The sequence below is a fragment of the Maniola hyperantus genome, chromosome 8 (genome assembly GCF_902806685.2).
Source record: "Maniola hyperantus chromosome 8, iAphHyp1.2, whole genome shotgun sequence".
Lineage (NCBI taxonomy): Eukaryota > Metazoa > Arthropoda > Insecta > Lepidoptera > Nymphalidae > Maniola > Maniola hyperantus.
Genome location: NC_048543.1, coordinates 10,868,290 through 10,879,328, shown reverse-complemented (window position 1 = coordinate 10,879,328; position 11,039 = coordinate 10,868,290). Strand labels below are relative to the sequence as shown.

General features: G+C 37.7%; 1 protein-coding gene across 1 annotated transcript; it reads left to right on the top strand.

The window, feature by feature from the left end:
* Window positions 1-245: 245 nt before the first annotated feature.
* On the top strand, window positions 246-6,366 carry LOC138402658 (mitogen-activated protein kinase kinase kinase 15-like). Its single transcript, XM_069500231.1, has 4 exons — window positions 246-377; window positions 1,060-1,176; window positions 1,442-1,633; window positions 2,148-6,366. Exons 2-4 carry the CDS (start codon window positions 1,115-1,117, stop codon window positions 2,416-2,418), a joined length of 525 nt encoding a protein of 174 aa, XP_069356332.1. The 5' UTR covers window positions 246-377; window positions 1,060-1,114; the 3' UTR covers window positions 2,419-6,366.
* Window positions 6,367-11,039: the final 4,673 nt, after the last annotated feature.

The following is an 11,039-nucleotide window of genomic DNA, read 5'->3' as shown; positions in this document are numbered from 1 at the left end:
AATAACTTAAGCGCAGACATTATCGCGAGCCAAAGTAATTGGACGCGAATTTAGCGTGGCAAGAGGCGGAAAGACGCGGCGGTGCGGCGGATGTCTCTCCTTCGGCTCTCTCCACCGCCACGTCGACGCGCGACCCGCGCGACCCGCTGCAGTTGCACCAGCTGAAACTAGACAATCACAAGTAAGTTTTGTTCCAAATAACTTAAGCGCAGACATTATCGCGAGCCAAAGTAATTGGACGCGAATTTAGCGTGGCAAGAGGCGGAAAGACGCGGCGGTGCGGCGGATGTCTCTCCTTCGGCTCTCTCCACCGCCACGTCGACGCGCGACCCGCGCGACCCGCTGCAGTTGCACCAGCTGAAACTAGACAATCACAAGTAAGTTTTATTTCGACTAACTTAAGCGCAGGCATTATCGCGAGCTAAAGTAATTAGACGCGAATTTAGCGGGGCAAGAGACGGAAAGACGCGGCGGTGCGGCGGATGTCTCTCCTTCAGCTCTCCGCCGCTACTTGTGTGTCGTGCACGCAGTGCCGCGTAGTTGTACATGCAAAAGTCGCGTCGTGTCGTCGCTCACCTCAAAAGGCCAAAATTTATCCATCCATTGATGGATAAATTTTGGAATATGAATACAAAGAAAACTTATTTAATGACTGAAATATTGCTCGTAACGGTTTGTGCGTAACACTCCGGCGTAATTAAAAGACACTCAACTAATTCCGCTCGTAATGACAATCTTGGCAATAATTCTTACTGAGAAAACAAATAAACAAAAAGGTTTATAAAAGTTCCTCTGAGTTCTATGCCCAAAACAGTGCTTATTTCTTGATCTGTGATCTCAGTGAAAAATGCCTTTCAATAGTTACATTAATGGATGTACTTTGACCAAAAACCCTTTGACGAATGGGCGTTTCCGATTGCTTGGTCACTTAAAATGGTTAACACTCACTTACTTTTTGTCATTTGTATGAGACCACATAACAGAGAGACTATATTAACTTCTCTCCGTGGAAGTATAGAACATAATATTACGATGATTTATGCCAATCATCATTTTCAGACTTCAACAAGAACTCATTGAGAGTTATCAACAGTACCAAGCGTTGCTCAAAGTGATGCTCGAGGAACAAAAGATGCAAACGCAAATCCTAAAGGAAATGGTTGATAAGAAATCGAGGTAAGTTGGAATAAATAATTTGCTTCTCGCGCGGAATTTACCTCTGGTTGACCGAATCTTAATCACATCTCTTTAATCCATCTATACTAATATAAGAATATTATAAATGCGAAATACTTGGTGCGTATTGCTTGCCCGGTGGCTGATTACAGATTCGACCTGTTTCAGCGGATTATAGCAAATTAAGCTTTTGGTTCATTGTATATCATGGACTTCCGCAAAGTAACGCCTGCTTCTATACAACATTTAATATTATTTTGTTCAGCACAAGAAGCCAGACGCCCAGCTCAGAATCAACCGGTGAATATGATCGCGAGGAATTGGAAGCTTTTCGCGAGTGGTTGTTACCGCGGGGGATTTCCGACGAAGCGGCCATAGCTTTAGTGTCTCAGCACTACACTCTGCCTGATGTGCTGCAGCATGTGCAGAGAGAAGATATCGCGAGGCTCAACTTGAAGTAAGTGAATAAATATTACTGATTTTTAGGGTTTCGTACCTCAAAAGGAAAAACCCTTATATGATCACTTTGTTGTCTGTTGAACACTGTCTGTCTATCTGTGTCTGTCTGTGTCTGTCTGTCTGTCTGTCTGTCTGTCAAGAAACCTACAGGGTACTTCCCGTTGACCCAGAATCATGAAATTTGGCAGAAAGGTAGGTCTTATAGCTGGCATGAGGGGAAAAATCTGAAAACCGTGAATTTGTGGTTACATTACAAGAAAAAAAAATGTTTTCAGGCACAAATATTGCTATTTTCAACTTTCAAAGTAAGATTACTATACCAAGTGGGGTATCATAAATGAAAGGGCTTTACTTGTATATTCTAAAACAGATTTTTATTTATTTTTAGGCATAATAGTTTTTGATTTAACGTGCAAAATGTAGATAAAATAGGATTGTATTACGGAACCCTCAGTGCGCGAGTCTGACTCGCACTTGGCCGGTTTTTTACTCAGGAAAATATTAATTTCCAGGGGCGGTATAGAGCTTCGTCTATGGCGTGCAATAGTCGAACATCGTATGCAGAACAACTCAAACCACTTACGACGAACGAGCAGCACCGAAACAGATATGGACACGAACTCGATAGTCGTCGTCGAATGTCAGAAGTGCAAAACCTCTCGGACCATTTCAAACAACTCCTCCTGCTCCAACAACCCTACAGTAGTCATCAGGGACCAGCAGGTGAACGGTGATGACACCGTGGGTGAGTATTACACGGAGAACGGGATCGTCAACCTTTGACTATTGCGCGGGTGGTGCACTCTGCAGTGACCACAGGGTTGGCGACTTCTGCGGTTTTGGCTTTAAGATGACTGGTATTCCGCTGACAAAAACTGGGACACATTTGGGACAAATATCGGGAAAATTAGCTAAATAATTTACCTTTAGGGCCAAAGTACTACCTTATTTGGAGATTGCTTTGAGTGTCACATTAAACTTTCCTGGTTATTAAAAGCTCCTCCGAACGAATGATCGCCTTGGTCGTTTCGATTCTGCGTCAATAATATGTTTTGTACAAAATTAATTCTGACGCGCCATTTGAACTTTATGTGTCAATTGTCATGTCAAAAGTAGGATTTTAGTCCTTATTATAAGGTGAACCGTATTTTTGGCACGACAGTTGACTCTATAGAGTTAAAATGGCGCGTGAGGAGTCATTTTGTACGGACTATATATATTTTTTCAAAGTAATAATGTGAGTAGTTTTGTCAGTGGAAAATGCAGTCTTACGGTTCTTTTACTTAAAAACAAATCAATCTAAGCTATATTTACATGCTTTGTGTGTTAATTAAAAAAATAGGTATTGCACCCTATAAGCAATATAGTAGGTTGTTGAGCAAATTATGTACTAACAAAGCAATAGTGTTTTATTATTAATACGAGGAATGAGGATACATTTATTGCACTTTTGTGGTCGATTAATGAGATGTACCGAATATTTAATTATTTGTCAAATCAAAAGCAAACTTAAATTTAATAAAAAAATTGATTGTTGTGAATCGACTAACATCTAGTCTTCATCCCTTATATTTATATATGCCGCAGCGAAATAGCATAAACCGGGATTTGGCGATATCCCTCAGTGATATGGTGAAACCCCGGGAGATGTTAAAACGACAGAATAACTCAGAACATCACGGTAAGAGCGTCTCAAACGAATACTGGAATGTCGACATTTTAATCTGCTGTAGCGATAAAATGCCAAAATTCATCAAATAAAGTATTCCAGTAAGCGGCATCAATCCCTTTGAATCGACTATTCTATAAAATATTAAGGGCGCATTTCACCAACGTAAAATAAGTCTTATCCGAGAGTAAATTTGATATTTAGACAGGTTTTCAATACAAAAACTGTCATTACAACCAATTTATTCCTAGGTTGGTGAAATCGGTGGCTCGATTGCGTTAGAATGACAGCCACAATGTCACGATCGTAATCACCTCTGATTGGTTGATGCTAGCTCACTATTGGCTACAATGCATTTTTGCAACTTGTTCTTGAACAGCACAAATTCAGCCGATCACGACAATTGAGATTGTAATAATGATTGATGCCTGTTTTACGAAATCGACCTGCTGCGTTAAGTTGTTTGATAGTTCGGAGGAATTTTTCGGTACATCTCTATTTGGTACAATTTTACGATGTATACGTGATTTCTTTACAATAAATCGGCTTCGCTATGCAATAACCGCTTAAAGCCTGAGTGTATCACCCTTAACAAAATTGTATATAATTTAGTATTTATAAAATACGAAATGTTATTTACAAACATGTAAATTTTGTAAATATTTTTTCATATACGGAGGCATAATAATAAGCAATAATGCTTTTTTACAAGGCTATTATACGACGCACATTTATCATGTGTATGGTGCTTAGTGATAGGTTTAAATGAAGTGCCTTTCAAATAATTACGCTTGCTACAAAGAAACTTAAGGCTGTTTTACGCCAGAGCAACACAGTGCCACATGTGGCATGGATGTGTGCCACAATGATTCAAAATGTGGCAAGAATCATCGGAAGGCTTTCGTACCGTTAATTCCAATTCTACAAGATTTTGTCTCAGCATAAAACTGATTGCCGCATGCTGCTTGAAGCACCTATTAGGCTATTACACTGTCAATATTATTACGCGATCCACGTGCGTCACAACTCACAATCCATATCGATACGAGATTGATGCATTGACAGTATCACAATTATATTGACGTACAATCAGAATGTTTGAAATCATATGATATTAGAATCGCGATGTGGTATTAATAGTAACACCCCAAAGGCCTCCTTAAAATTAAGGTTTCTATTGTAACATGTCATATTGTCGCTTGTTGCTCTGGCGTAAAACACCCTTTACAAATGTTATACGAAATGTTGTTTTCGTAATGCCAAGGTTGTGCGCACATAGGCTACAATTGCTTACAAGATCGCTTCTTTCTAGCAGTTAAAACGGCGAATTTTTAGCTGCTTGAGATGTATGCCTTAACTCCAAATTAGTAGTCGGCGTCCTCCGAAGTTGAAGTACCTCTATAGTGGCTGTCTAACCTCCAAAGTAGCTGGTGTACCTCTGTAGTATCTGTACTGTACTCATGTAGTAGCCGTCGTAGCTCTAGAGTAGCCGGCGTATGCGATGTGACGTTAAGTCAAAGATTTTAAACCATAATATTATTTAAACTGATTGCTTGAAGTGAGAGCGAAAGAAAGACAACCTTGCCTACGACAGCTCTCGCCTCTTCGATCTATTATCAGTTTTCACCTTATTTTCATGGTGCTAGTGTAGATGAAGCATTTTGAAATACGTGTTCCAAGTGAAATAGTGTCTTGATTCGTGAAGGCTCGAGTGTCTGAACAGCTTCAACTGAACTTTGAAAAGCTTCACATTTGATAGTTGTCGTAGAAAAGGAGCTTCTGTTTTATACGCTACTAGCTCATGCTCGCGACTTCGCCCGCGTGGACTACACTAATTTCGAATCCCTATTTTACCGCCCTTAGGGCTTGAGTTTTAAAAATCCTTTCTTAGCGGATGTGTACGTCATAACAGTTATCTGCATGCCAAATTCATCCCGATCCGTTCAGTAGTTTGAGCTGTGTGTTGATAGATCAGTTAGTCAGTCATTCAGTCAGTCAGTCACCTTCTTGTTTTCTATATTTAGATTACTGCTAGAGCAGCTAGATACTCAGACCATAGTAGCCAATGTGTGCGCCCAGCCTGAGTAAAACATAATATTTTGCTAATACATAACATAATCTTGGTTTTATAATTATTAAGAAGTTATTAATTTTTAATGTTTGGTGCCATACATACATAGTTATGTCTACATAGTAACATAGATATATTTACAATTTATTGCTTAGTTTATAACTTATAACTAATATGTACTAAATACCTACGTTATTAATGTCGAACAGTAATTTTAGTGTTAATCATTATTTATAGTTACAAAGTGTATTTTTAATATTTTGTTTAGTTTGAAATAATTGTATGTTGTCTTACAAACCTATTATATCATGTTTGGATTATTTAATTTTTTGAGACACAAAGTTTTCGATTGTTATATTATTTATTGCATACCTACGCTAAATATTTTTGAAAATAATAATTGCAAATTAATAATTGCAAATTATTATTTTCAAAAATATTTAGCGTGAGCCTTTTGAGATCAGGCCTAAATAAAAATATAGCCTTAGCTAATTTATATTTTAGGCAGCTGTTTTGTTACTACACTTATTTGGAAAATTAAAAGTAATCGTAAATATTTGAAATATGTTATGTTATAAATTGTTATAATTATTGTACTGTTTTACGTACTAAACTCCTCATCATCATTTAAAATGATTCTAATATTGTTTTCAAAAATCTGAACAGCAGAAACTTTTTAAGTATCTTATTAAAGTATCTAACCATAAACTCAATTCAATAGCATTGGCCTATTACGACTGTGAAATTGTTCATAAAAAGTGCGCTTAGTAATATATCACATGGATTGTTAAATATTTTTATATTACATATACTATTATATACTATGAATTAATCATACCGTTTAACAATATATTTATATTTACACATACAAAGTATAATATCATGTCCTAGACATAAGAACTTATTGTACGCCTAGCATAGCGTAGATAAGCACTACTCTAACAATACTCAATAATTCTGTTGTGAAGTACAAAATACATAATGATATGGATTTGCGGTTTTTTTATTATATAACACCAATTACATTTATCAGTAAGAGCACTAGTTATTTGATTTTTATCTTTGAATCCGAATCGAAATTGATTTTTATACTCTATCCAAGGAAAGGAGTTAGTATAGCGCTCTCTCTGTTACGTATTCCCATACAAACGATAGACAAAAATCTCAGTGGGAGCTAACGATTGCAATCACCTCCGATTGGTTGACGTTCGCCCACTATTGCTATTGGTGAACAAGAACACCATCATAAGGTCAGCCAATCACAACAATTGCGATTATAATAATGATTGATGTAGGTTTTCTGGAATCGAGCAGCTGATTTAATTCCCAAAATTGTCCCATCTAGAAATATGGAAATCGAACCTGAGACCTCTCAATTAAAAGACCACTGCGTCTGGGAGGGAATATAAGTAATAAGAAACTGTATACAACTGCGCATTTTAAATTCATCCGTAACATGTGTGTCTACATATGCACACAAAATAAAAGACTAATAAGGTAATTTGAACAGGTAACTAGGTTCTAATTTTAACTAAATAAGTTTGAGCACGTAAACAGTAAACTGCCCGTATACTGATACCTCCCAGGACACCATACCTAATTTCCAAAATTGCCCCATCCAGAAATATAGAAATCTAACCTGAGAGGATATAACGAACTAAGAAATAAGTAACTAAAATCGAACGGAGGTAAATATAACTGAATAAAGCTCGATATTCAAATGCGCATTTTATATTCATCCGTAACATGTGTCTGCACAAAATAACAAGACTAACAAGTAATTTGAATACATTCTTATTAAGACACGAGTAGCTGTGGATCCGATATTGTTACAATTTAAGTTCGCTCCCCAGGGCACGTGAGACGCGAGACATTAATTCACCCAGTGTTTGCGGGATAGCGTCTATCCTAATTTACATATAACGTGAAACGTATTAATTTATGTTACGTACTTCTAATGGTATTTATATTAGTTTGTTTAGGGTAGGTAAGTAGCTCTGTATAAATATTTCTACCTAGGTATAGCTAGCAAGGGATTCCTCGGGTATAGGTAGCCGGTAGGTATACCTATCGTATTTTTGAAATTCGTAAAAAACCTCCGGTTTTCATTAAAGAGGTATCTACGCCTTTCAGGCAGGCAAATATTGTATTACGGTTACATAGGTTTCCACCCAATCGATTATTTCTGACTTTAAGCTAAGAAATTAGGTAAATAAAAACCAATCACCGCTACCGCTAAGACACGATACCTTCCTACTTAGTTTCTCAAAATCAGGTATATGCAAGTCTGCTCGTAAACTCACAGCTAATTAAAATTGCTGATAGGGTAATTAATAAAATACTAAAGAAAAAGCTTTTCATTGGACTATACTTTTATAAAGCGAAAGTTTAGCTGAAACAGTTGGGGTGGATGTCTACTCAATTACTGGAGCGTCTTAATTATATTAGATATGCTCGAGACTTCGGATTTGAATTTCAATCGAGATGCCCGAACCCGTGTCAGACAGTCGAAAGAATTGTTAATTTTATTAGATTCGCCCGAAGGCTTTTTGATGTAAATCGAGCTGATCTCATTATACAGAATTTTGTAGGCGATCTTATTAAGTTGGCTACAAAGAATTTGCACAAGGTATTGCAATCCAGATCCGGAGAATCCGGCTCTTTTTGGTACCTAGGTACTTAACAGATCCGGCAACTTCTAGCGGATCCGTGAACTATAAAATAATTATGAATGACTAAAACAAGCACGAAAATGAGTTTTTGTGCAAAATACTCATTCACTATCGGATACCTACTTTCAAATGGCACATATTGCCGCATATCCTGCAGAAGGCACAAGCGTCTCATTTTTCAACTGAATTTACCTTCTGACAATGAGAGCAACTTCAGCATGATGTCCTTAGAACTTTTCTTTATTTCCGATGGGGCTGAATCTTCCTGCTGAAGTCATCCGCATTTTCAGTTATGAAAAATGGCGTTGTGGTTGCCTCATGCGACTTTTGTGCTTCTCACGGATCGTCTCGGGTATGCATTCGATCAGTTATCTTAGACGAAGGCGTTAGGCTTTGGCTCTACTTCACTCTGTTGGTGTGTAATGCGCCTTATTCAAAACTTTAAGCGGGTTTTAGATTGTTTATTTCTTCGTTTAGAAGTTTGAATAACTTGAAAAGTGTTCTGAATAGAGAATAGGTAGTGAATTTCTGAGATCTTTAATGACTATATCAATGTGAGGCATTTCTTAGAACTTTAAGCGTCGTAAATTGTTTGGATAAGATGCGATTGTTACTTTGTTGTTTTCAATTATTTTATTTAACTAGAAAACTTTCATATTTTCTAAAACAAAACACTTAGTTTGAAGATTAGGGAAAATATTACTTTAATAGTAAGTTTACGATTTGATTTGCTAAGCGGTTGTCCTCTTACAAATTGGCAAATTGATGCTGACTTAAAATAATCGGTTGAACATTTTGTACATACCTGCCTACTATAAAGTCAATTTTAATTAGTAATTTTCCAATTAGTTGAATTGGTCCCAAGATGGAAGCGGGCTAACCTGGAAGGGGTATGGCAGTTTTTAATAAACCCATTTGGTTTCTACACGGCATCGTGCCGGAACGCTAAATCGCTTGGCGGCACGGCTTTGCCGGTAGGGTGGTATCTAGCCACTTAGTACCGATATTTAGGCAACTGCCGTATTATGTAAGAAAGCTTTTTATATAAAGTGGTAGCGACGTGGCGCGGACCCATTTGGTTTTATATAGGTAGTGTAGCGCGTAGTATACGTGATGACATAGTGCCAGCGCCACAGCGCATGAGAACAAACGCCCATACATCTGTAAAGTAGAAATTCAGCAGAAGGTACATACTCGTGGAATGGGCTGCTGGCAGTGAACCAAAACGTTGAATTTTGCATAATAAGTAGTTATTGCAGACCCGAGTTCGGTTAAGCGGAACCCAGGCGTCTGAGACAGCAATTTACACAAGTGATGTTAACGTTCCCACCTCAAACGTTCCCTTAGCTTTAGATTATCTTAAAATGAGCTTTGTAGTAGCATAAACACTAAGCCGTTTTCATATCCTGAATATTATACGGGCGGCTGGAAATGTTCTTCGTGATAGGAAGAATTAAAGACATGGAGACCCAACGCGCGGCGCGTTTAAAAGCTTAAATCATTTTGATCATTTCTGTCTATCAGGTAAGGCTATAATAATGAACATTAATTAAGCGACCCATCCGCTTGGATTAAGATTTTCTAAAAATTCTTTTTAGTTTTCCTGCAATCATTTCTCGTATAGTTCTCTAGAAAAGAAAGCCCCGTCAAAATCAGTTTAGCTGTTTCTAGATATTCTGGATAAACAGTAATGTAAAACAGTAGTCAATGTAAATCATACGTTATGATTAAGAAAATTATAATAATAATTATAGTAGGCTACTAGTTATTTAATACCCGCGACATCGCGCTCGTGGATTTCCGTTTTGATTTTCCGGAATGAATGTCCTATCCTTTGTCCATCTCTGAGATGCAAGCTATACCTATTTGTACCTAATTTCGTCGAAATTGTTTAACCGGATAGATGGTGAAAATGTTACAGATATATACACACTTTCGTATTTATAATAATTTCTTAATATAAATATTACAATCATACCTGCTTACACGACAATTTACGAATCGATCTCAATTCTGACTTCGGTCTTTACTACCCAAGGGACGATACGAGAATCAAATCGATTGATCGCTGCCACAGACGTTTTCGCCACGTGCTGAAAGGTCTTGAAAATATAATTTAAAAGCTTTCAAGAGAATACCGCTCCACGGCGTGTCTCAAGTATCAATTCAGCTTGTAAGACGACTACCTCTCGGATGTTGCAGACCTTGATGGCTGTATTGGAAAATTGTACGGCACTCTCTCGGAGTTCGGGGAATCTCGTGGGAGTTGATTTTTATTAAAACTAAAATAAACGTTATGGCTGCTTGATCGTAAACATTGCCGTTCTAGTCGTTTTATCCTTCTTTCCAGTTTTTAAATAAGAAATATCTTTTCAAAAACTTTTTACTCAAGAAAACAAATAATATGTATAAGTCCCGCAAATTGCTAATGCCATTGATGCCATTTTAGTGACGCACTAGACTGAAGTTTTGAGTTGATGGTATATTTTTATTTCGACTGACGTCAAAATGACGTCATTTCGATGTTAATGAGACATGGTTCCAAGGCAATAGCAATTTGCGCGACTTATAGGTAGGTATCTAAAAGTGTATAGCTTCCTACTAAACTGTGTCGCATCAGCGTCGGAAAATCCTAGAGTGGAGACCACGTAACAAGTAAGCGCAGGCGTATGGACCGACAATTTAAACAGTTGGACTCACAAAGTGGCGGGATACTGTCTGGATGAGAAATACTAGGAGTGTAAGGACCGTATGTGATGGCGTTCTTTAGGAAAGGTCTAAGTGCAACAGTGCGTGTCCCCAGGCTGATGATAATAATATGTGACTTACTTATTTTGTACTTAGTATTAACATCATCATCATCATTATCAGCTGATAGAAGACGTCCACTTCTGGACATATGTCTTTTGTAGGGAAGTAGTGGCAATGGGCAGGTCTGTCGCAGAACCGACAGCCGATGGGGCAGACGTGTTCTGGAGTGGAAACCGCGTAC